At 55.9% G+C, this 22364-nt stretch overlaps 1 protein-coding gene across 4 annotated transcripts in view; it reads left to right on the top strand.

Moving 5' to 3' along the window:
• Positions 1 to 22364, top strand: part of MYO7A (myosin VIIA) — a gene marked incomplete at both ends in the record, with an annotated part of 63773 nt that overhangs the window by 9888 nt on the left and 31521 nt on the right. For all 4 annotated transcript variants that reach the window (XM_080717535.1, XM_080717534.1, XM_080717533.1 and 1 more), the window contains 15 exons: positions 1766 to 1950; positions 2353 to 2474; positions 2545 to 2687; positions 2872 to 2985; positions 3972 to 4125; positions 5014 to 5090; positions 5707 to 5826; positions 6514 to 6656; positions 7312 to 7522; positions 8461 to 8596; positions 11514 to 11620; positions 16805 to 16942; positions 18771 to 18929; positions 19283 to 19375; positions 21427 to 21521. In XM_080717535.1, coding sequence (XP_080573661.1) covers positions 1766 to 1950; positions 2353 to 2474; positions 2545 to 2687; positions 2872 to 2985; positions 3972 to 4125; positions 5014 to 5090; positions 5707 to 5826; positions 6514 to 6656; positions 7312 to 7522; positions 8461 to 8596; positions 11514 to 11620; positions 16805 to 16942; positions 18771 to 18929; positions 19283 to 19375; positions 21427 to 21521 — 1997 coding nt within the window. The remainder of the gene's footprint in view (positions 1 to 1765; positions 1951 to 2352; positions 2475 to 2544; positions 2688 to 2871; positions 2986 to 3971; positions 4126 to 5013; positions 5091 to 5706; positions 5827 to 6513; positions 6657 to 7311; positions 7523 to 8460; positions 8597 to 11513; positions 11621 to 16804; positions 16943 to 18770; positions 18930 to 19282; positions 19376 to 21426; positions 21522 to 22364) is intronic.

Raw genomic sequence — 22364 nt, 5'->3', positions numbered from 1 at the left:
TGCAATAAAGGGCTTGCCTTGCATGGGCAGTGCCCTGAGTTTGATCCCCAATTCCCAAAAAGAAACTAATAATAAGAAATAAGTCGGGAGAGGTGGTGCACACTTATAATCCCAGTACTTGGGAGGCTGAGACAGGAGGATTCCAAGTTCACAGCCAGCCTCAGCAACTAGTGAGGCTCTCGGTAACTTAGGGAGACCCTGTCTCCAAATTAAAAAAAAAAAAAAGGCTGGGATATAACTCAGAAGTAGAATGCCTCTAAGCTCAGTCTCCAGCACAACCCCCCACTCCACCCCACACACACAACCACACACACACACACACACACACACACACACACACACACACATAAAAATTTTATTTTGAGACACGGCCTCCCTAAGTTGCCCAGGCTAGTCTTGAACTTGTGATCCTCCTACCTCGGCCTCCAACCCCACTTCCTCACCAACCCAATCTCCCCCTGGACCTGGTCCAGTTTATGAATTTCATTCCCAAAATATGAGATACAGAGCTTGGAGGCAAAGGTGGAAGCCAAAATTTGAGGCATACCTCTGTTTTTTTTTTTTTTTTGTGTGTGTGTGTGTGTGTGTGTCTGAGGATGGAACCCAGAGGCATTCTACCTCTGAGCTACACCCCCTGACCTATTTTTTATTCTTTATTTGAGACAGGGTCTCACTAAGTTGCAGAGGGCCTCACTAAGTAGCTGACGCTGTCCGTGAACCACGATCCTTCTGCTCAGCCTCCCGAAAGCTGGGATTACAAGCATGCGCCACCACGCCCAGCTTGAGGCATACCTCTTATGTGCTGTGAATTTTAAAATACCATCTCACCAGGGATGGGGGCACACACCTGTGATCCCAGCTACTCAGGAGGCAAAGGCAGGAGGATTACAAGCTGGAGGCCAGGCTGGGCAACTTGGTGAGACCCTGTCTCAAAATAAACTAGAGAGGGCTGGGATGTAGCTCAGTTGTAGAGCACTTGCCTAGCACGCGTGAGGCCCAATACCACAAAATAAGCAAACAGATAAATAAATATTATACAATATACCGTAAAATAAATATACATAGATAGATACATACCACATATATCATCTCCTTTCTTTGTGTGTGATACTGGAGATAGAACCCAGGGGCGTTCTACCTCTGAGCTACACCGCCAGCCCTATTTTTGTATTCTTTATTTGGAAACAGGATCTCACTGAGTTGCAAAGGGCCTCACTAAGTAGCTGAGACTGCGAACCGAGATCCTCCTGCCTCAGCCTCCCAAATGCTGGGATTACAAGTGTGTGCCACCATGCCCGGCTTACTCTTTATTTTGAAATAGAGTTTCTCTGAGTTGCAAAGGGCCTCACTAAGTAGCGGAGGCTGTCCTTGAACCGCGATCTTCCTGTCTCAGCCTCCCGAATGCTGGGTTTATAAGCGTGCCCCACCACGCCCGGCTTAGCACCTCCTTTAATCTTCATAAACAGTTATTCCCATTTCGCAGATGAACATAAGGAAATCAAGGTCTAGTGACTCCCTCCCCCTCTTCCTCCTGCTCCTCTCCATCCTCCTCCTTCTCCCTCCTCTCTTCTCCCTTCTTTCTCCTCCTTCCATCAAGTGTCACCTAGTGCCACAGAGGCAGACCCATCCCACCCCCTGAGCTCCTAAGGCATCAGGATTCTACCCGAGTCCACAGCACTCCAAAGCCAGGTCTCCCGGCAGAGCGGGAGCAAGGTGGAGCCTCCCACTTGGGAGGGAGTGAGCTCACCAGCCTTGTTGCCCACAGACATACACAGGCTCCATCCTGGTGGCCGTGAACCCCTATCAGCTGCTCTCCATCTATTCGCCGGAGCACATCCGCCAGTACACCAACAAGAAGATCGGGGAGATGCCCCCCCACATCTTCGCCATCGCAGACAATTGCTACTTCAACATGAAACGCAACAGCCGGGACCAGTGCTGCATCATCAGGTGGGCGGCCCCAGGCCCAGCGCCTGGAGAACTGCCTGCCCTTTCCCAGGCCCCGTATCTCCTCAAATGCACCAAAGCTCGTGCTAGTTTGAAGCCAACCTTGTTTATTCCTGTTAGGTTATGGCTCCTGTTAGGTTATGGTTAGTTTTAAGTCTCAGGGTGCTGTTTTCTCTTGGCCAGAGGGTAAACGGCCAACACATTAATTGAGCATCTAATAGGTGCCATGCTTCATGCAAGCACGGCTGGGGGTGTGTCTGAGTGAGGGACAGAGTTATCTGTGGGCCGGGCAGAGCCCTGAGCTCCTTTAGGTCTCCCCCAGCCCTGGAGGGTCCTGCATCACAGGCTGGGGAGCAGGCTGGGACAGCCTGGGCCGAGCCGCTCCTCCACTTCCCCCCTCTGCAGTGGGGAGTCCGGGGCAGGGAAGACGGAGAGCACGAAGCTGATCTTGCAGTTCCTGGCGGCCATCAGTGGGCAGCACTCCTGGATCGAGCAGCAGGTCCTGGAGGCCACCCCCATCCTAGAAGGTAGGGCCAGGGCGCCGCGGGCAAGGCGGGGGGCAGGCTGGCCTCGTCTGTGACCTCTGCCCACCCGCAGCATTCGGGAACGCCAAGACCATCCGCAACGACAACTCAAGCCGCTTCGGGAAGTACATCGACATCCACTTCAACAAGCGGGGCGCCATCGAGGGCGCCAAGATCGAGCAGTACCTGCTGGAGAAGTCGCGCGTCTGTCGCCAGGTGGGCCGGGACTGGGATCAGACTTGGCTCCGCCCTGGGCAGGCCTGAAGCCTCCGTGGGTGGGTGTGCACAGTCCAGGCCCTGCGTCACCCAGGCCCCGGAAGTCCCACCACAGGACGTCCCCCAACTCTTCATGACTGCCATTTGTTATGATAGTGAAGCCCATGCGCCCTCCTCCCTCTAGGCCCCGGACGAGAGGAACTACCACGTGTTCTACTGCATGCTGGAGGGCATGAGCGAGGAGCAGAAGAAGAAGCTGGGCCTGGGCCAGGCCAGCGACTACAACTACCTGGCCATGGTGAGGCCCAGGCAGCCCCGTTGCAGCCAAGTGGGGCAGGTCCAGGCCACACCTAGACCGCCCCCAGCGCCAGGCCCAGTAGGCAGGAACTTCCAGTGGGCCTTCTTCTCCTGTTCCCTTCCTGCCCCGGCCCTTCTGGGCCTGTCTGCGCCCTAGGCCTCTCCTCACTTGGGCACTTGGCCACTTGCACACATATCTACACACATTCTCACCATAGTCACCTCCCTAAATATAGACATCTGACTCAGGGACACACCGATGCACACCATGTGTCTGTGCACACGGACCTGGCCATGCACACGAGCCGTGTTTGGTCTTTGAGGACACAGAGGCTGGGCCTCTGCCCGGCCTCCCAGCACCGGGGGAGCTGGCTGCTGGTGGTAGGGTCTGGTGCCGACTCTTGCTGTTGTCTGGACATCAAGGAGAAGTAGACCCCAGGGCCATGGGGTAGGAGGAAACTGGGACTGTGAACACAGTAGGTGTTACTCCCATGGCTCCAGGCAGAGCCTGGCCAGGCCACAAAGATACAGGTGTGGGCTGTGGCACCTGGGGCGTGTGTGCTGTGGGTGTGACAGGTCTTCCTGGATGCTTGCTACAGCTGGCTGACACTCACATTCTCACAGCTTGGAGCAGAGTTCTGCAGCTCAGCCGGGTGCTTGTCCCCAGCTAGTGAGGGCCAAGCCCCTGAGCATGGGCCTCCCAGGATGCACAAGCTGGTACAGCCTCGGGGCTGGGACTGTCCGGCGGGTGCCCTGGGCAGGCCTGGTCTCGGTGACCCAGTTCTTCTCACTGGTGGGCAGGGTGTTCTCAAAGAGCCCAGGCAGGAGCTTTCGAGGCTTTCTGCAGGGCCTGTGCTCACTCGGAGAAGTCAGGGCTGAGCCCGGGCTGAGCTGGCAGAGGGTGGGCCGTGCAGCTCTGCTTCGGTGCTGATGCCGCCTCTCTGAGCACCCTGACACCCTCCTCCACCCCACCCCGCCCGCCCCCAGGGTAATTGCATCACCTGTGAGGGCCGAGTGGACAGCCAGGAGTACGCCAACATCCGCTCCGCCATGAAGGTGCTCATGTTCACCGACACGGAGAACTGGGAGATCTCCAAGCTGCTGGCCGCCATCCTGCACCTGGGCAACCTGCAGTACGAGGGTGAGGCGCGCCCGGGCCACGGGGACGCCGTCTCTGCCCCTCTCTGCCCTCTGTGGGTGGAGGCTGGGGAGAAGTCCCCGCAGGGAGAGTTGAAGAGGCCCGCTAGCCTGACGTCAGCCTCAGGTGTGGGCCTGTGTGGAAGTTCCACGGTTAAGTGTAGGATGAGGTATACTGGGAGATGGCTATGGCCCTTTAAGACCCCTTCCACCTTTGGTTTCTTCTTTAATGTCTGATATCTTTCTTAGAGAGAGGGTAAATCTTTAAACTAATTCATGTTAAAATGTGAGTGACCAAATAGCCATCTTCTGAAAAGGAGAAGGCTAAAGAAGGGACCCTGTTCACCTACCTGACACTCCCTGGGCATCTCTACACCAGGGGGAAGAGGGTCGTCTGAGGCAGGCCAGGGGTCCCACTCATTCCCTGGTGTCCATCATGGGCCCTGGACAGAGAAGCTGTGGGAAATTCAGTGAATGAATGATCCCAGCACTAAGGATCACAGTTTAGGGAGTCTTGAAAGACTAAGAGAAAGGATGCATCAGGCAGAGGAAAGAGTGTGTGCAAAGGTCCTGAGGCCCGAGAGGGCAGGGCAGGATTGGAAAGGCACATTCACCAAGCCTGTGTCAAGGAGCCAGAGCTGCTGCCGGGAGCTCTGAGAACCTGGGGTGGAGATGGAGAGAAGGTGCCAGCATGTGCAGCATGTGTGGTGGCAGTTGCCAAAGCCTGGCATACAGAGTCCCTACCCTCACCGTGCTCGTGGCCTCCTGGTGAGAGCATTTCACCGTGGTGCTGTGGACAAGCTAGTTTCCCTAGAGTATTGTGGCAGCCCGGTCCTCTCAGCCCTTCTTCCAGTCCTCCCTGCCCTGATCCTGTGCCCCTTGCTGCCTGCAGCCCGCACCTTTGAAAACCTGGATGCCTGCGAGGTCCTCTTCTCCCCATCGCTGGCCACCGCCGCATCCCTGCTGGAGGTCAGTGTCCGGCCTCGCCTCCCCACCCCGCTTCTGTTCCCCCCCAAAAGAGTACTTCCTTGGAGCTCAGTGGGGCAGGCTGCAAGAGCTGTGCTCAGTAGTGAACCAGCTGTGTGCTGGGCTGGGGACCCGGGGAGCAGGGCTGGAGCCCGTCCCAGATGAGCTGACCCCCTTCCCCAGCAGTGTGGGGCCAAGAGACCTGGCCTGGGGACCCTGTGACACTCTGGGCCATGTGCCTCTGGTCCAGTCATTCTGGCCCTCTGGACTTCAGCCTGCACATCTGTTCACATCTGGCAGTAGTGTTTACACATCAAGAACCTTGAGTCAGTCACTTTTAGCGAATACTTACTTGGCTCTACCCTGAGTTGGGAAAGTGGGATGAAGAAAGCCTGAGTCAGGGCTGGTCCTGGGGGCAGGTGCTGTGCTGGTGGAGCTGAGCGGGGCCCTGGGGAGAGGAGGTCCTTCCAGGCAGCGTGAGAGTGGTTTGGTGAGGCAGGCACTCCTCATGGAGGAGATGGTCCAGGCAGAGTGTGGACGGGGAGGGGAGCCCAGGTGTGGATGGAGGACGGGGGAGATTGGCCGGCGGAGGCTGTGAGTGTCTGCATGTCTGCCCCAGGTGAACCCCCCAGACCTGATGGGCTGCCTGACGAGCCGCACCCTCATCACCCGTGGCGAGACGGTGTCTACCCCACTCAGCAGGGAGCAGGCTCTGGATGTCCGAGACGCCTTTGTCAAGGTGGCCGCTGGGGGAGGTTGGGTCATTGAGAGGTGGACACAGAGTATTCAGAGCTGGCCCCACCCCTGACTGCCCTGGGCTGGATCCAGGGTGCAGCCTCTGGCTGCATCTGAGGCCGGGCACCAGCCTGCCCGCATCTGAGCCTCATGTGTCTATATACCCCACAGGGGGCTGGGCGCCGTGCTCCTAGGGGCCCTCCTAGCTCTGTCCCTGCAGGCCCTGGGTCCCTGCCTGTTTTGATCAGCTGTTCCCTGCCAGGAGACACCCTCTTTAGCTTGCAGAAGATGCAGAAGGGGGCTGGACCAGGTGAGAGGCTTGTAGCCCTCCCTACATCTACATTGACCACTCAATGAGTCCCTGCTCTGTGCCAGGCGCTGTGAGCTATTCAGAGCTGATGGGGGAGGCAGATAGGCCAAGAGGTGAGAGCTTGAAGGCTGGCTGCCTCCTGGCCTGCAGGGTCCTGTGGGGGGTCATTACATAGTTGCTATCTGGACGAGCTTTGAAAGTCAGCAGGAGCTGTACAGCAGGAGAGGGCACCCAGGTGCAGAACAGCGTGGGGAAAGGCCCAGGGCTTTCTAACAGTGTGCTGCTCCAGGGATGGGGCTAGGGAGAAGCCACAGAGGGTCCTTGAGCCTAACTCAAGGGAGAGTGTGGCTAGGCTCCGTGGCTGATGCTGCCACCTTCCAGGGCATCTACGGGCGGCTCTTTGTGTGGATAGTGGACAAGATCAACGCGGCAATTTACAAGCCTCCTTCCCAGGAAGTGAAGAACTCCCGCCGGTCCATCGGCCTCCTTGACATCTTTGGGTTTGAGAACTTTGCTGTGAACAGGTATCACACGGGGCTCTGCTGATAAGGGAAGCGGTTTTTCTTGTACAACACAGATAGGAGATGTTCCAAGTTTCCCTTTAAAACACATAGCTGGTTGTGAGCATGCTCAGCCAGGTGGATGAGAATGTTGACTTTAGTCCCCTGCAGTTCCCTCTCCCTTTCCTTCCCTCCCTCCCCTCCCCAGGGTCGACTCAGCCAGCCCGGTGGTAGGGGCATCCCTGACACTGTCTTAGACATGTGGGCCCCACGGCCAGTTCTGATCCGTCCCGTGTCCAAGATGCAGGTGCCTCCAAGCAGGTGAGGTCTGAGCTGAGCTTGAGCATCAGGGTCTTGGCCACCCTTGGGGATCTGCACCTCTTGGGGACCACGTGAGGGGCTGCTGGACAGAGCAGGTGCAGGTGGATCCTGGGATGAGGGGCAGACAGCCCCGGTCCCTAGCAAGTCCCTTCAATTCCTGCACTGTCCTGATGTCACAGAGCACCCCCACCACACACACACACCACGACCACCAAACGTCCCCAATGAATGCAGTCGGTGCTCTGCCTGCCACATCTTGTCAGCCCTTCCCAGCTCTCGTGACACTTTTGGTATCTCCTTATGGTCCTCCCCTGAGTGGCGGGGCAGGGGCCCGGGTGACACCCCCGCACCCCTGCAGCTTTGAGCAGCTGTGCATCAACTTTGCCAACGAGCACCTGCAGCAGTTCTTCGTGCGGCACGTGTTCAAGCTGGAGCAGGAGGAGTACGACCTGGAGAGCATCGACTGGCTGCACATCGAGTTCACCGACAACCAGGACGCCCTGGACATGATCGCCAACAAGCCCATGAACATCATCTCCCTCATCGACGAGGAGAGCAAGTTTCCCAAGGTGGGCACACCGCAGGCGGGGTCTGGGGGGCCGGCGGGGCCCTTCCCCGCTCAGCCTCGGCTTCCGTCATCATCGGCAAAATGGGCTAATGACACCACCCCTCGGGATGACTCGGGGCCAACTCCTGGACAGTCACCTGGCTTGTAGGAATCAGCTCCATTTGCCAGGGTCCTGGACCAGACAGCAGAGATCTAAGCAGGCCGTTGGCTGGGCATGGTGGTACATGCCTGTAATCCCAGTACTTGGGAGGCTGAGGCAGGAGAAATGCAGATTCAAGAATAGCCTCAGCAACTTAATGAGACCCGGTTTCAAAATAAAAATGAAGCTGGGCGTGGTGGCGCACGCTTGTAATCCCCATACTTGGGAGGCGGAGACAGGATGACTGCACAGGTTCAAAGCCAGATGTGCTGGCTTAAGAGACCCTGTTTCTAAATTTTTTTTAAAAAGTATAAAAATAGGTCTGGTAGTGTAGCCCAGAGATAGAAGGGTTTCCGGGAACCCCAGTACCACCAAAAAATAATAATTAAATTAAATTAAAAATAAAAAGGAAAAAGAAAGAGCAGGGGGTATGGCTCAGAGGTAGAATGCCTGTGAGAATACTGGGTTCAATCCTCAATACCAAAAAAAAATTGTGTGTGTGTGTGTGTGTGTGTGTGTGTGTGTGTGTGTGTATGTGCTCAAGACACAGAATATATCTTAGAGTTGGGGAGGAGAAAGGTAATGGCTCTCAGGATTTTAATGACAGGATAGATGTTCTAAACTGGAATGTACTTCCAAGGGTGTGTGGCTCCAATTCACTCCTTGACAGGTGAGGCAGTGAGGACCCAGCGGGGCCCTCTGTGCAGCATGAAGACAGAAGAGTGCGGAGCTCTGGGAGGGAAGGTGGGTCTGGGAGGTGGCTTGGCAGTGGCCCTGCAGCAGCCCCGCTTCTCCCACAGGGCACAGATACCACCATGTTGCACAAGCTGAACTCCCAGCACAAGCTCAATGCCAACTACGTGCCCCCCAAGAACAACCACGAGACCCAGTTTGGCATCAACCACTTTGCGGGCATCGTCTACTATGAGACCCAAGGTACAGGGGCTGTCGGGGGTGGGGGGTCTGTCTCTGCCTGTGCTCGGTCCCAGAGAAAGGCCTCAGGATCCTGGAGTCTAGGGAGGGGGCAAAGAGCCTTAGGAGACATGGGCTTAATGCTTTCCCTTTGTTTTGCCAAAAGGGAATTGAAATTTTCTTAAATTATGGTAAAGGACATATAGCAGGATTTACCATTTGAACCATCTTTAGGTATACAATTTTGTGGCAATAAGTACATTTATGCCTATCACCTCCATCCACTTTCAGATCCTTTCCATCACCCCACATGAAGCTCTGTCCCCACTATCAGTGCCTCCCCACCAGCCCCCGGCACCCAGCACCTTGTCATTTCTTTTTTTCTTTTTTTTTTCTTTTTTTTTAGGGTCTGGGGGTGGAACCCAGGGGCATTCGACCTCTGAGCTACACCTCCTACCCTATTTTTTATTCTTTATTTTGAAACCGGGTCTCACTGAGTTGCAGGGGGCCTCACTAAGTAGCTGAGGCTGTCCGCGAACTGGGATCCTCCTGTCTCAGCCTCCCGAATGCTGTGATTACAAGCGTGCGCCACCACGCCTGGCTACACCTTGTCATTTCTGTTCTACTTTTTGTCACTATGAGTGGAATCAGGCTATGTGTGTATGTGTGCGTGCGTGTGTGTGTGTGTGTGTGTGTGTGTGTGTGTGTGCACGCATGTGGTGTACCAAGTATTGCACCCAGGGTGTTCTACCCTTGAATTTCACCCCCAACCCCTTTTTATTTTGAAATATGTTCTCACCAAGTTGTTGAGAGCCTATGCTAAGTTTAAGGCTGGCCTCAAACCTGCCCTCCTATCTCAGCCTCCCAAGTACTAAAATTACAGGGTGCACCACCTCACCAGTTCCTTTTTATTTTATTGAGGCAGGGTCTTGCTAAGTTGTCTGGGCTGGCCTCGAACTTGCCATGTCCCTGCCGCAGCCTCCTAAGTAGCTGGGATCACTGGCCTGCGCCATTGTGCCTGAAAATGATTGTCTTATGTGTCTGTTTTACTCCACTTGGCATAATAGGTTTATCCACTGTGTCGCATGCATCAATTTACTTCATTTTTGTGGCTGGATAATATTCCATTGTGTGACTACACCACATTTTGTTTTGTGTTTATCTGTTAATAAACAGTTGAGCTGTCTCTGCGTTTTGGCTGGTGTGGATAAAGATGCTGTGGATACTGGTGTATGATGCCCACAACTATCTGAATCCCTGCTCTTAGCCCTTTGGGGAGGACTCAGTGTACTTTTGTACATACAAGGAAATGGGCACAAAAGGGGGCTGACTGTCCTTACGTGACATGGCACAGACTATTAGGTGCACAGCCAGGCCTCAAAATAGCCCCATTCCTACCCAGACTCTTCCAGCAACAAGACCAAGTGTGAACGCTTTATGTCTAAGCATCTTCTCCTTTCCTGAAAACATGCAGTGGGATTCATTTTATTTTATTTTATTTTATTTTATTTTATTTTATTTTATTTTATTTTATTTTTGCATTACTGGGGATGGAACCCAGGGGCATTCTACCTCTGAGAGACACCCCCAGGCCTAATTTTTTATGCTTTATTTTTGAAACAGGGTCTCACTGAGTTGCAAGGGGTATCACTAAGCACCTGGGGCTGGCTGTGAACCTATGATCCTCCTGTCTCAGCCTCCCAAGTACTGGGATTAAAAGCGTGTGCCACCATGCTCAGCTAGTGGGGTTTATTTTAAAGCTAGAAGTTAGGAAGAAGTCAGAAGACAGGTTTGTCCCACTTGGAATTCTCACAAGCTCTGTCCAAAGACCACAGAGTACCTTGTGACCCTCCCTTCCCATCCCGGTATAAAGGGCTGCCGCCAGTGGTGGGTGTAACTACATTCAGCTCCTGCCAATCAGCCCCCAAGGGTTCCACCCAGAGTCAGAGGTCAATGGCATTTGAGACAGGACAGCCTGGAGCCATCTGACCCACACACCCTCCATGAGCTGGTTCCGAGGTTGGTGGTGCCTCAGTAGCCCGGGCCCCAGTGCTAGGTGTTACTGCTCCCATCTGACAGAGGAGGACACTGAGACCCCAGAATGGGACCTCTCCAGGGCCACCCAGTGAGGCTGTCACAGAGCCCATCACTCCACCCCAACTTCAATACCGTGTGCATCCTGTAGCTCCTCTCCTTAGACCCCAGCAGGCAGCCCAGCACTGGGTCTTGATGCTGTCTACCACTGGGCCAGCCAAGCCCTGCCTCTCTGCAGGGCCACCCCAGCCAGGCACCTCATGTTCTGCACCACCCACACAAAGGCCCCCATCAACCAGTTCCAAACTTCGCAGTCTCTGGGAATGGCGGCCTCCTCTTTGGGCTGTGTGGTGTGGGGAGCCTCCCTGGGTTGTGGCCAGGGGTCCTGGGTTTGAGTCTTAACGCGGCCTTGGCTTGCTGTGTGGTGTTAGATGACATTCTCAGCTACTCTGAGCATCAGTTCCCTGCATCTGGGGTAGGGAAGATGAGCCCCGACCATTCTGCATGCACTGGGGGCTGTGAGGGCATTTTATAAAACATAATATACTGTCCAGCTACGAGGTAGTTTTAATTGGTTTCTTTTAACACCCATTGTCTTCAGACGGCTTTGACACCTTAGTTCAGAAGACTCGTGGCAGCCTTAGGTAGCTTAGTCTGCTCCCCCCTAGAGACAGAGAACTCCTGCCCTCTTGGACCGGCCTGGAAGGGGGCTGTGTGGTTGGGATGGCCCCTCACTTTCTCCGTAATCTGAGGTAAGACACCGTTGTCTCCAGGTCTCAGTGTCCCTGCTGTGGAATGGATGTGAATTTTGAGGGTCCCCCCACCAGGTTCAGACCTGGGGAGGCCTAAGTCTGGCCAGGGGGCTGCCAGAGCTGGCAAGTTGTGACCACTCTTTGCCTCTGCCCAGGCTTCCTGGAGAAGAACCGGGACACCCTGCACGGGGACATCATCCAGCTGGTCCACTCCTCACGGAACAAGTTCATCAAGCAGATCTTCCAGGCCGACGTCGCCATGGTAAGGCCACACAGTGTTTCTGCTGGGCAGGGAGGACCTGGAAGCCAGGCCTCAGCCTTGGCCTCGTCCACCAGCGTAGCCCCTCAGCCACAGAGCACAAACAGAGCTCGGCCGTGGTTCCAAGAGGGGCCTGGAGAGGCCTCCACCACGCTCCCATCTGGTCCTTTGCACGGATTGGGCTTGCAGCTGGGGTGCAAAGCCCAGAGAAGGGCCACAGGAGAGGCCATGGGCAGAGCCCAGCCACAGGACCTCCTGTGGGGTCCACCCTCTGCTAGCAACATGAACGAAGGGAGCAGATGCAGACTCAGGGACATGGGGTGGGTGCGACACACAGCTACTGTCTCCAAGGGTGCATCTGTGCCGCCGGGACCTGTACAGACGGCAGTTATTGCTTGCCCTGCCCCTCCTGAAGCCCCAGGCTGGCCGTCTGCAGGGGTTTTGGCCTATGTATTTCACATTTTCCTCCTGTCCTGGGGCTTCCTGGAGGAGGCCCAAAAGGGCTCCCAGGTAGCGCAGAGCCCCCTCCCTCAGCGCCTGTGCAGGTGCCCGAGCTGCTTGGGAACTGCCAGCGGTCACAGAGCAGTCAGGACCCCAGACCTCTGCCTGAGGGCCCCTCTGACTTCCGAGCACTGCCCGCCACCTCACCTGCCCTGTGGTTCCCCTTGTAGTTTCTCTGTGGTTACTCCTCCGGCTCGCTCTGCCAGGCAGCAGCTTCCGCGAAGGTAAAGCCCCAGCCGGGGCCCAGGATGGCGGGAGAGGCCTCTGCCCCATGGGGCTGAGGCTTGGGGAGAGGGCTGGGCTTCTGGGTCTTTTCTGGAGTGTGTTTTTTTGTGGAGTGTTTTTGGAGTGGTTTTTGGTTTGGTTTTTTGAGTTGTGCGTGCTGTAGGCATCTCAGTTTAATAAAGGAATAAACTGGGCCCTGGAGATGGGGCAGGACTTACCCAGGGTGTCCGTGAGCTGGGGCGGAACTCGACCCTGGGTCTCCAGCCCCTCCCACCTGTGGCTGAGCCTCCCACTCCTCCCACTGGGCCCTGGTGACTGGTCACATCCTCCCTTGGGAAGCAGGAGATGCCGTCTTTTCTGCATTGTGCACCTGAGGGCCTGAGGTCAGAAAGGGGGTATGACGCGGCCCAGTGACAGCATCCTGGTGGGTACTAGGAGGCCCTACTGCCTGTGGGTCCTGCCTGCCACCTTCACACTGTGGCTCCTCTGCTTCCCCTCTACTGCCTTTTCTCAGCTCTCAGTTTCCTCTCTGGCCAATGCTGACATCCCCCCATTCGTAGCCAAATGCTGAGCCTCTCACCCTCTGCTGCCAGCGCCTGATGGAGCTTGGGGACAGTATGTCTGGAGCGGGAAGCTTCTCTGGACAGTGACCTCTCTCCTCTGCCCATGGATCACCCCGGCGCACACACGCATGCGCGCGCACACACACACACACACACACACACACACACACACAGCCAGCTGACGCAATGCACACAGGGCCGAGTTCAGGGACAGGCATCGGAGCCCCAGCATCCAGGCACGAGTCCCCTTCTGAAGCCCACGTGCTATGGGGTCACATCAGTGAGACAGGTGTGGCCGGGGCTCTCACCGGCTCTTCCTCATTCCCATGTCTTCCAACTCTGCAGCCATCCATTTCTCTACGCCCAGCACGCTCTGGTCAGAAGGAAGAGGAGAAAGCATGCTTTCTCCTCTTCCTTCTGTCTTTCTGAAGCTCCCGGGGCTCCTGGAGCCTCTCTACCTGCTCCCTACTCTGAGACTCATCCCAGAGATTACCCTGTACTTGCTGAGGACTCGTGCAAAGGTCCAAACTCAGGAGCCTGGGCTCTTCTGAAAGGACCCCCCTCTGCACCCCCACTTCCAAGGTGGTTACAGGGGAAAGATTAGGAAACAGCAGCGACACCTTTGGTGCCAGTCACATCTCCGTGGCATCTCTTCTGGGCCAAGCTCTGAGCTAGGCGCTTACATCGCTACCACACCCACCCCCCAAACCTGCAGGCAATTACCGCCACCTCAACTTTACAGGTAAAGAAACTGGGGTCCAAGGTGCTTGCTCAAGGTCACACAGCTTGGGACACACAGGGATGGGAACCAGCCCCGTCTCATGCAGCACAGGGACTTGTCCAAGGTCACCTACGAGTGAGGGCCCGGGTGAAGTTTTCCAAGCCCCTGCTGTTTCTCATCCTGCGCTATGTCTGTACGCCTCACATCTAGGAAAGCAAAGTCCTTTGCCAGTGCTGGAAACATGACGGCTGTCTTAAAGGAGGGAGGAGATCAGCGTGGCTGATTGTGGAGCGTATTCGATGGCAGTGTCATAGTTGCCGGGCTCTTACTGGGATGGAAGCTTACAGCTTCCAGTGATCTGAATGCCCGTCCTAAGCAGGTCCCAGCCCCAGCGTCTTCATCCTCTTACTCTTGCCTGCCTCCTGAGGCAGCCCCAGGCAGCCGTCACTGATAGAGGGACCAGTCAAGCCGCGATGGCAGCCCATCAATGCCTAACCCTGCCCACAGGACGTCTGCGTATTCCATACACAGCCAGTCTTCTCCTCCTCTTCCTTCTTTTGTGTGTGTGGTACTGGGGATTGAACCCAGGGGCACTCTACTTCTGAGCTACATCCTCAGTTCTATTTTATTTCTCTTTTTGAAACAAGATCTCACTAAATTGCCAAGGTTGGCCTTGAACTTTCGATCTTCCTCGCTCAACCTCCCAGTCCTGGAGCTACGGGCATGTGCCATGGCTCCCAGCTTGGAGGTGGCCTTCTGCCTGTGTCTCACCTGCCCCTTGCCAGACACTGTGCTCAGGTGTCCCCCTCATCTCCCCTCATGGGGCCGTCTAGCATCAGCCTTTAGACTTTCCACTTCAGTCTTCATCTCAATTTTAGCATGTGCAGATTATCCCAGAATCCAGTAAATATCAGGAAGGACAGCCTTTACCCCAATGGAATAAACCCAGATAGCCAAGGATGTGGGAGCAGACCCCGCCGCCTCATAGCTCCCATTCATTCTACCTACAAATATTTATTGAGGGACCATCAGATACCTGACATTGTCCTAGGGCCAGGGGACACAATCGTGAACAAAACAGAAAAAGAAATCCCTGTCTTCATGGGACTTGTGTCCTAGCAGAAGAGGAAGAGTTAGTAAGCCAGTCGATAAGTAAAACACACACCGTGTGTCGGATGGTGTTAGTGGCATAGAGAAAGATAAGGGGAGAAGGGAGGCGGCGGCAGCTGTGATTTCAAACAGATGTCCAGCAGGAAGGCCTCAGTGAGAAGCTGGTAGGGAGGCTGGGAGGCCAGCCTCGTGCCTCTGGAGGAAGGGCTTTGGAGGGAATGGGTCCTGACAAGGACCTTGACCTTACTGCAGAGTGAGCTGGGAGCTGCTGCGGTATCATGTGAGCTTCATTTTACAGCCTCCCTGGCTGCTGTGAGGAGTGGAGCGTGAAGAGGGCAGGGAGATCAATTTGGAGGCTTCTACAATAACAGGAGACCGCCAAGTGGGGCCTGGACCAGGCTGACAGCAGAGAAAGCGGGGAGAAAGGGTCAGCTTCTGGGAGGTTTCCAAGGTGGAGCCGTAAGATTTGTGGATGTACTGGGTGTGAGAGAAGTGTGGAAGACTTCCTAGGATTTTGGCCTGTGCTTTGGGAAGATGGACAGTTTCTGCCAGCCCACGAACAGAGCTCAGAATCAGTGTGCCAGGCCTAGTGGCTTGGCGGAGAACAAGGCCGACCTGGCCGGTCCTCACAGGCTCAGCCTGTTGGGGCAGACAGACAGCAGACAGGAATAGCTCCAGTGATGATGGACACCCGAGAGGGGTGTGTGTGCCATTGTGTGTGCTGTGGTGTGGGTGTGCGCCTCTGTATTGGTGGCAGGGGCGCTAAAGCTGGCTGAGTACAGCCCCGCCCTACGGCTCTTACCCAGTGTCACTGATGGTCTGGTTCATTAGCAACCGCAAGACCACGGATCTGACCACTGCCCCAGTTTCCCCAGGGGAAAAGCCTAGGGTATATTCCAGATCAAACTACAACGGCAAGCTCAGCATATTTCAGAATCACAAGCATCTGCTCTTTGTTGACTCTCATTGTGTCTATTTAGTATAGGCTAAACACCTTTGCCCCCCACCAAATTCCTCATGCACCCTCCGCTGCACAAGTGGCTTTTGATGCTACAGGATATGAGATGAAACTATGACTCTAAAAATAAACAAAATGTTACAATAATATTCAAATTCACTCACACATTCTCACCTGAGTGAAAATTGCTAGGAAAACAGTAACAGAAATGATGAGGATGAAGGCTGGGGTGTGGTGGCTCAAATCTGTAATCCCAGTACTTGGGAGGCTAAGACAGGAGGATCACAGGTTTGAGGACAGCCTCAGCAAATAGTGAGACTCTCATCAACCTAGTGAGACTGTTTACAAATAAAAAATAAAACAGGACTGGGGGTGTAGCTCGGAAGTAGAATGCCCCCGGGTTCAATCCCAGATAGCATAAAAAAAGAAAAGAAAGAGAGAGAGAAGGAAGGGATGAGAACCTGAGTTATTTACAGAGAAGGTTCACTTTCATTTTCTTTGATTCTCTCCCAGACCCTCTGCCTAATTTCAGTGTTCTGGGAAGAGACTCCAAGAGGGAAAGGGTGTGCAGAGAACCAGCTCCCGGGCCTTCTTAAAGGGATTATACACGCCCTGTCCCCTGCCCAGCCCCTGCCAGCTAATCCCTCAGCTGGAGGTCAGGCTTCCTTCCTCCCCTCCCCCACAGGTCCCAGCCAAGAGCCGCCACCATCCCTGACCATCCCTGGCTGCCCTCCTCACTGCCCTGTTAGGTGGCTAGATAGCAGCATTACTTTCACTTAGAAAACAGGTTCAGCACCATTTAGTGATCTGCCCAAGGCCACACAGCTAGGAAGCCTCCGGCCAGGTTTGAGTTAGTTTTGCTTAACCCCTGTCTCTAAAATGACCCCAGAGTCCTGAGGTGACCAGGTCTGACCACCTATTTTACGCAGGAGAGGAGGAGACTCCAGCATACCAGGAGGGAGCAGCCTGGCCGGCTACCCCCAGGGGCCCCGGGGTTCCCTGGAGGGGGTGTCTGAGGTCAAAGCTGCAGCAGACCTCCCCTCCGGCCTCCTTGTGGAGGGCTGGGGGACAGGCGCAGCCCCTCCCACCGCGGTCTGTCCATCCTGCAGGGCGCTGAGACCAGGAAGCGCTCGCCCACACTCAGCAGCCAGTTCAAGCGCTCGCTGGAGCTGCTGATGCGCACGCTGGGCTCCTGCCAGCCCTTCTTTGTGCGCTGCATCAAGCCCAATGAATTCAAGAAGCCCATGGTGAGCAGCCGCGTGGCGGGGTATGGAGCCGGGTGGGTGTGGGGGCTGAAGACTTTGTCGTCTTTGGGGAAGGGTGGGCGCCTGAGAGCTTATAAAAGGCCCCCTCCGACTGGAGGCAGCAGGTGCTGGGGAAAGCGGCTTTCAGTCCCACTCCACCGCTCTTCCAAGCTCTGAGACTGTGTATACAAGTCACTTGTGACTCCGTTTCCCCATAGATGGATACGAAACACATCACACCCACCTCCTGGGCATAGTCCGGGCAATCACGCAGGCAGACTGCCTGGCACCTAGTAAGCGCTCAGTAAAGAGCGGCTATGGCCCTTCCTTTGAAAGCCACCCCCACCGCCAGTACCACTACCACCTCCCTCCTCCTGGCAACCTCCAGCCCTCTGCCTTGGACTATCCTTATTTTTTACTCTTCTGAATGACATTTGTTGGGACCTTTCTGTGTACTTAGCACAGCCTCGTCCAGCTTTTGCAAATTGCCTACTAGGAACAGATCTTGTCCTGGGTTGGAGATGTAGAGCGGGGTGGGGGTGCTCAGGGAGTTTTGGGGGGCTTAAGTCCGCAGGCTGCCCTCTTCTACTACAGTCTGCGAGGAGTTGTTTACCCAGAGGCCTGGGGGGAGGCCCAGGGGAAGCTGGGCCTGTGGAGGGAGGGAGGGAAGGCCAGGGAAAGTGGCCCAGAGGGAGAGGAAGCAGGCTGCGGAAGCAGCCATCTGTACACACTGTCCCCGCCAGGAAGTCAGTTCCTAGAGTAGGAGAGGCCCGGCCCTTTTAGGACTCAGAGCTGCAGGGTCCTGAGGGGCAGAGGGCACAGGCAGCTCCCTTCAGTGCAGGGGGCCCGGGGGAACTGAGGCCGGGGTAGTCAGGTTTCCCCTGGCTCTGAAATACCCCTGGAACCCTTCTCTCAGCCCAGACCTCGGTGGTCATGGCCTGGTCACTAGTCTCCTGCCACCCGTGCCCCTGTCTCGCTCCTGACACCCATTGCCCCTTCCACCACCTTGACATGCTTCTTCTCCCTGCTCCAAACCTTCCTGGGCTCCTTGCTTAGCCTCTGAAGTTCCCCGTGGTCTGGCCTCTGTCTTCTGCATCTCTCCCCATCCCTTCCTTGGACCCAGAGCTGGCCCTGCCAGGCAGCCATCGCAGAACAACTTTATGAATTAGAAAAATGTGCCTCTTTCTTAAGGCATTCTGTGTCACCAGCCAGAAACTTGTCTGAATAACTGCAAATTTTCAGTGGCTGCCTCCTGAAGAGCACGCCCTAGGGCTGTGCAAGTACCCACCACCGCACAAAGAATGGCCTGGGCCAGCCTCTCGAGTGCCTCAAAGTCCCCCACCTGGGCTGGGCGTGGCAGCACACATCAGTAATCCCAGTCCTTGGGAGACTGAGACAGGAGGATCACAGCAATTTAGCGAGGCCCTGTTTCCAAATAAAAAAGTGAAATAGGACTGGGGATATAGCTCAGAGGTTGAGTACCCCGAGTTCAATCCCCAGCACCATACACACAACAAAGCTCCCCAGTGGGTCCTGGGCTTTCAGGTTTCACCCCTCCTCTGCACCTGCTCTTCCTCCTTGGACCCTGGAACAGCCTCCCCACTGCAAAGCTCCCTCTGGGCCTCTAAGCAGCACCCCCACAGCAAGGGTCCTCACTTCTGGCTGCTGTGTGGGGACCACCTGCAGACCTGGGCCCTGTCCTGGTCTTGCTCCTCCTGTAATATGGTGGCCTCGGCCTCTCCCAAGCCTTCCACTGGGGCTGGTCAAATGCTGCAGGGCCAGCCTTCTGGCAGGTGCCTCACCTGGATGCCCTTGGCTCTGTGCCTGGCAGCTGTTCGACCGGCACCTGTGCGTGCGCCAGCTGCGGTACTCAGGCATGATGGAGACCATCCGGATCCGCCGCGCTGGCTACCCCATCCGCTACAGCTTCGTGGAGTTCGTGGAGCGGTACCGCGTGCTGCTGCCTGGCGTGAAGCCAGCCTACAAGCAGGTATGGGGCCGAATGTACACATGGCAGGGAGAAAGTGGGCACAACTCTGGCTGGGCAAGGGCCTCGAAGTCACCTTAGGCCCAGGAGCTGAGCCTGACATCTGCTTGGCCACCTAAGGTATTGCTGGGGAGATTGGGGGCTGGGCAGTGAGACATCAGCTGGCATCGATAGCCATGGTGGTCATCACTGGGTTGCCATTAAGGAGAAAACATAGGTTCAGAGGAGGCCCAGCCAGGCCAGTGGTGCGCAGCCAGTCAGGGCAGAGCTGGGGTGAGAGCCCGGCCTCCCAGCCTCAGGAGAAATACGTGGGGCCTTCCTGCTGGTGAGGCTGCCCATTCCCTTCTGCCCTCCAGGGTGACCTCCGGGGGACATGCCAGCGCATGGCCGAGGCAGTACTGGGCACCCACGATGACTGGCAGATTGGCAAAACCAAGATCTTTCTGAAGGTGAGAGCATAGCCTCTATCCCCAGGCTGCCCTGGGGCTGTGAGCTCCATCGTGGGTGGGTCTCTGAGAGAGAGGAGGCTGGCATTTGAGGTCAGCTGTGTCTTAGGGGCGGGGTCAGAGCCCAAGGTGGGCTGTCTGTCAGGCTTGAGCAGGGAAAACTCTGTGGTGGCCAGCCAGGGAACCTTAGGCAAGCCACTAGCCATTTCTGCTTCCTTTTCCCGTCTATAGAATGGGATGGGCCTGGGGTGGTCTGGAGTGTATCTCAGGTCCCTTCCTGTGGTTTCCTGCTAGGCAGGGCTCACCCCATGCTGTGGTCAGCAGTCTGTCATCCGCCTAAGGCACTGTCCCAACCACTCTGAACCCAGCAGCTGGAGCTGCAGCTTCCCACCACGGCCTGGGCAGCCGCGGGAGGGAGCAGGAAGCTGGGCCCTGGGAGTCCTGGGCGAGCTTGCTGGGAGTCTGCAGCTGCAGGGCGAGGGGGCTTCCTCATTTCCATTTCTGCTGTGCTCCATTTCTAGCTGTCTTGGGCAGCCGGGCCTTGCTTCTGCCTGTGTGTGGGCATGGGGTCTGGATGGCCGGGATGGCCGAGGAGGGGAGGGAGACAGCGGCCTCAACTGGAGGAAGGCTGGCTCTAGTTTAATTCCTTCTGGGTGAGGGGCTTTAAGTCAGGCCCGTTGGCTCTCCGGGCTCGTGTTTTCTCACTGGGTAGATGTGCTGATATTCACTGTCTGTGCCGTGAACATCATAATCGCTGGCTGGAAAGCGTGTGGGTGTGCCAGGCCCAGGTAGGGCTTTTCATCCCTTGTCTCATTTGAATCCTCCCAGCAGCCCTGTGGGTAGGAAGCACAGCCGCTTCATAGGCCCACAGAGGAGAAGCAAGTCTGAGGTCCAGCCCCTTTGTGGGTAGAGGACGGGCAGGAATGCGTGACAGCCTCTAGTGCTAGAGAACAGGAGGACCCTCACCATCCCTGCCTTACCTTTCTGGGCTCTTTAGAAATGGCAGCGTTTAGCCGAGCGTGGTGGCGCGCCCTTGTAATCCCCGCGCTTGGGAAGCAGAGACAGGAGGATCACGCAGGTTCGAAGCCAGCTGCACTGGAGTAAGAGATCCTGTTTCCAAAAAATAGAAAAAGTATAAAATAGGTCTGGGAGTGTAGCCCGGAGGTAGAAGGGCTACCAGGAACCCCAATACCACCAAAATAAATAAATAAATGGGTGTTTAGAAAAGGTCCAAGTCTCTCTCTCTCTCTCATTCATTCATTCATTCACCCCTTTTAGCTGAAAGCCTGGCTGAGCCCTGGGTGTCTATGATTATTTGATGGCTCTGGCTTCTCCATGAGAGTCTGGCCCTCACCTGCCCAAAGGCAGGGCCATCTGCTGGCTCCACTATGACACCGCCCCCAACCCAGCATGGTGCTGCCACACAGACATTTCTTCATATGTATTGAATGAACTGGTGAAGTTTCTTCCAACTGGAGTGAGGGTTGGGGCTCAGGGCTGAAAGGAGGCAGGGCTAGAGCTGGCAGCAGGGCCTGGATTGTGGAGGGCCTTGAGTGCCAGGGCGAGGAGCCGGGAGTTGGCCTGGGAGCAGTGGGGCATCCCTGGAAAGGCACCATCAGGTGTGTTTGAGAGGCTCCATCTGGCTGCATGTGGAGGGCCCGGGGTAGGGGGAGCCCTGGGGGCCAGAAGAGTCCTGGCTAGGAGGCTCTAAGATTCTAGGGAATGGCAGTGGCCTGGCCGGGCTCCTTGGGATGTCCTGCAGAGCGGGGGCTCGGCAGCCATGCCGACAGGGCTGGAGTGGGATGTGTGTGTGTTGGCACCCAGTGAAGTGATGCTCCTTCTCACACGGGTCCCCCTGGGCCTCTGGAAAACAGCCACAACCCCTGGGGGCTGTGGGAAGCTACCCTGTGAGGCTGGAGCAGGACTGGGAGCCTGCGGGCTTCGCTGAGCCCTAGGCCGGGGCTCCGAGCAAAGGAAGAGAAGCCCCGCCTGGGACTGTGCTGCTGGCGCTAGAGGAGATGCTACGGGGCGCCGCTCAGGAGCTCTCCTTCCAGGACCACCACGACATGCTGCTGGAGGTAGAGCGGGACAAGGCCATCACCGACAGAGTCATCCTCCTCCAGAAGGTCATCCGGGGCTTCAAAGACAGGTGGGTGTCCCGGCCAGCTCCTGCCCCTCAGCCCACACATGGGAGTGCGAGCGCATGCTTGGCCCCCCCCTGGACCCCACACAAACACCAGGAATAGTCTTGCACACCCTGGTACACACGTGGAAACAAGCACAAGCAGGCACACACAATCACGCAAACACAGGGGAACAGTTACCTGATTTACACAGCTCCATCATACCACAGAAGCCAAATAACACAACGGGCTCCCCTGAGACTCACTCCCAGACCTCTGCTCATCTCAGAGGCCGACTGAATTTCCCAGAAATAAAATTTGAGATTTTGTAAATTGCAAAGTGTTTCACTTTTTTTTTTTTTCTGTACCAGGGATGGAACCCAGAGGCATTGTACCTCCAAGCCACACTCCCAGCCCTATTTTTTAGTATTTTTATTTTTGAAACGGTCTCACTGAGTTGCAGAGGGCCTCACTAAGTAGCTGAGGCTGTCCGTGAACCACGATCCTCCAGTCTCAGCCTCCCGAATGCTGGGATTACAAGTGTGAGCCACCACACCCGGCTTATATCACACATTTTACATCCGGAACATGTGTACACCTGTGATCATTCACAAACGGGCAGGACTGACAAGTCCATAACCTGCTGCTTGTGCAGTTCCTATGGCCCCTCCTCCCTCCATGTCTGCACCCATCCACCCGCACCTTCTATCCACCCCCCCCCCACTGTCTCATCTGCTACCTGCGTCCTGGCACTGGCGCTGGCTGGCTCACACCTCACCTGTCCACCCTTCACTCCTTTATGTCCCTCCCTTCCGCAGACACCCATTGCCTCTGTCCTCCATCAGTCTGGAGAGGACTGTTCTCCTGGA

This window comes from Muscardinus avellanarius (assembly GCF_963383645.1).
Source record: "Muscardinus avellanarius genome assembly, chromosome: 1".
NCBI lineage: Eukaryota > Metazoa > Chordata > Mammalia > Rodentia > Gliridae > Muscardinus > Muscardinus avellanarius.
The sequence above is the reverse complement of the archived record's forward strand: the minus strand, read 5'-3'. Positions and strand labels throughout refer to the sequence as shown.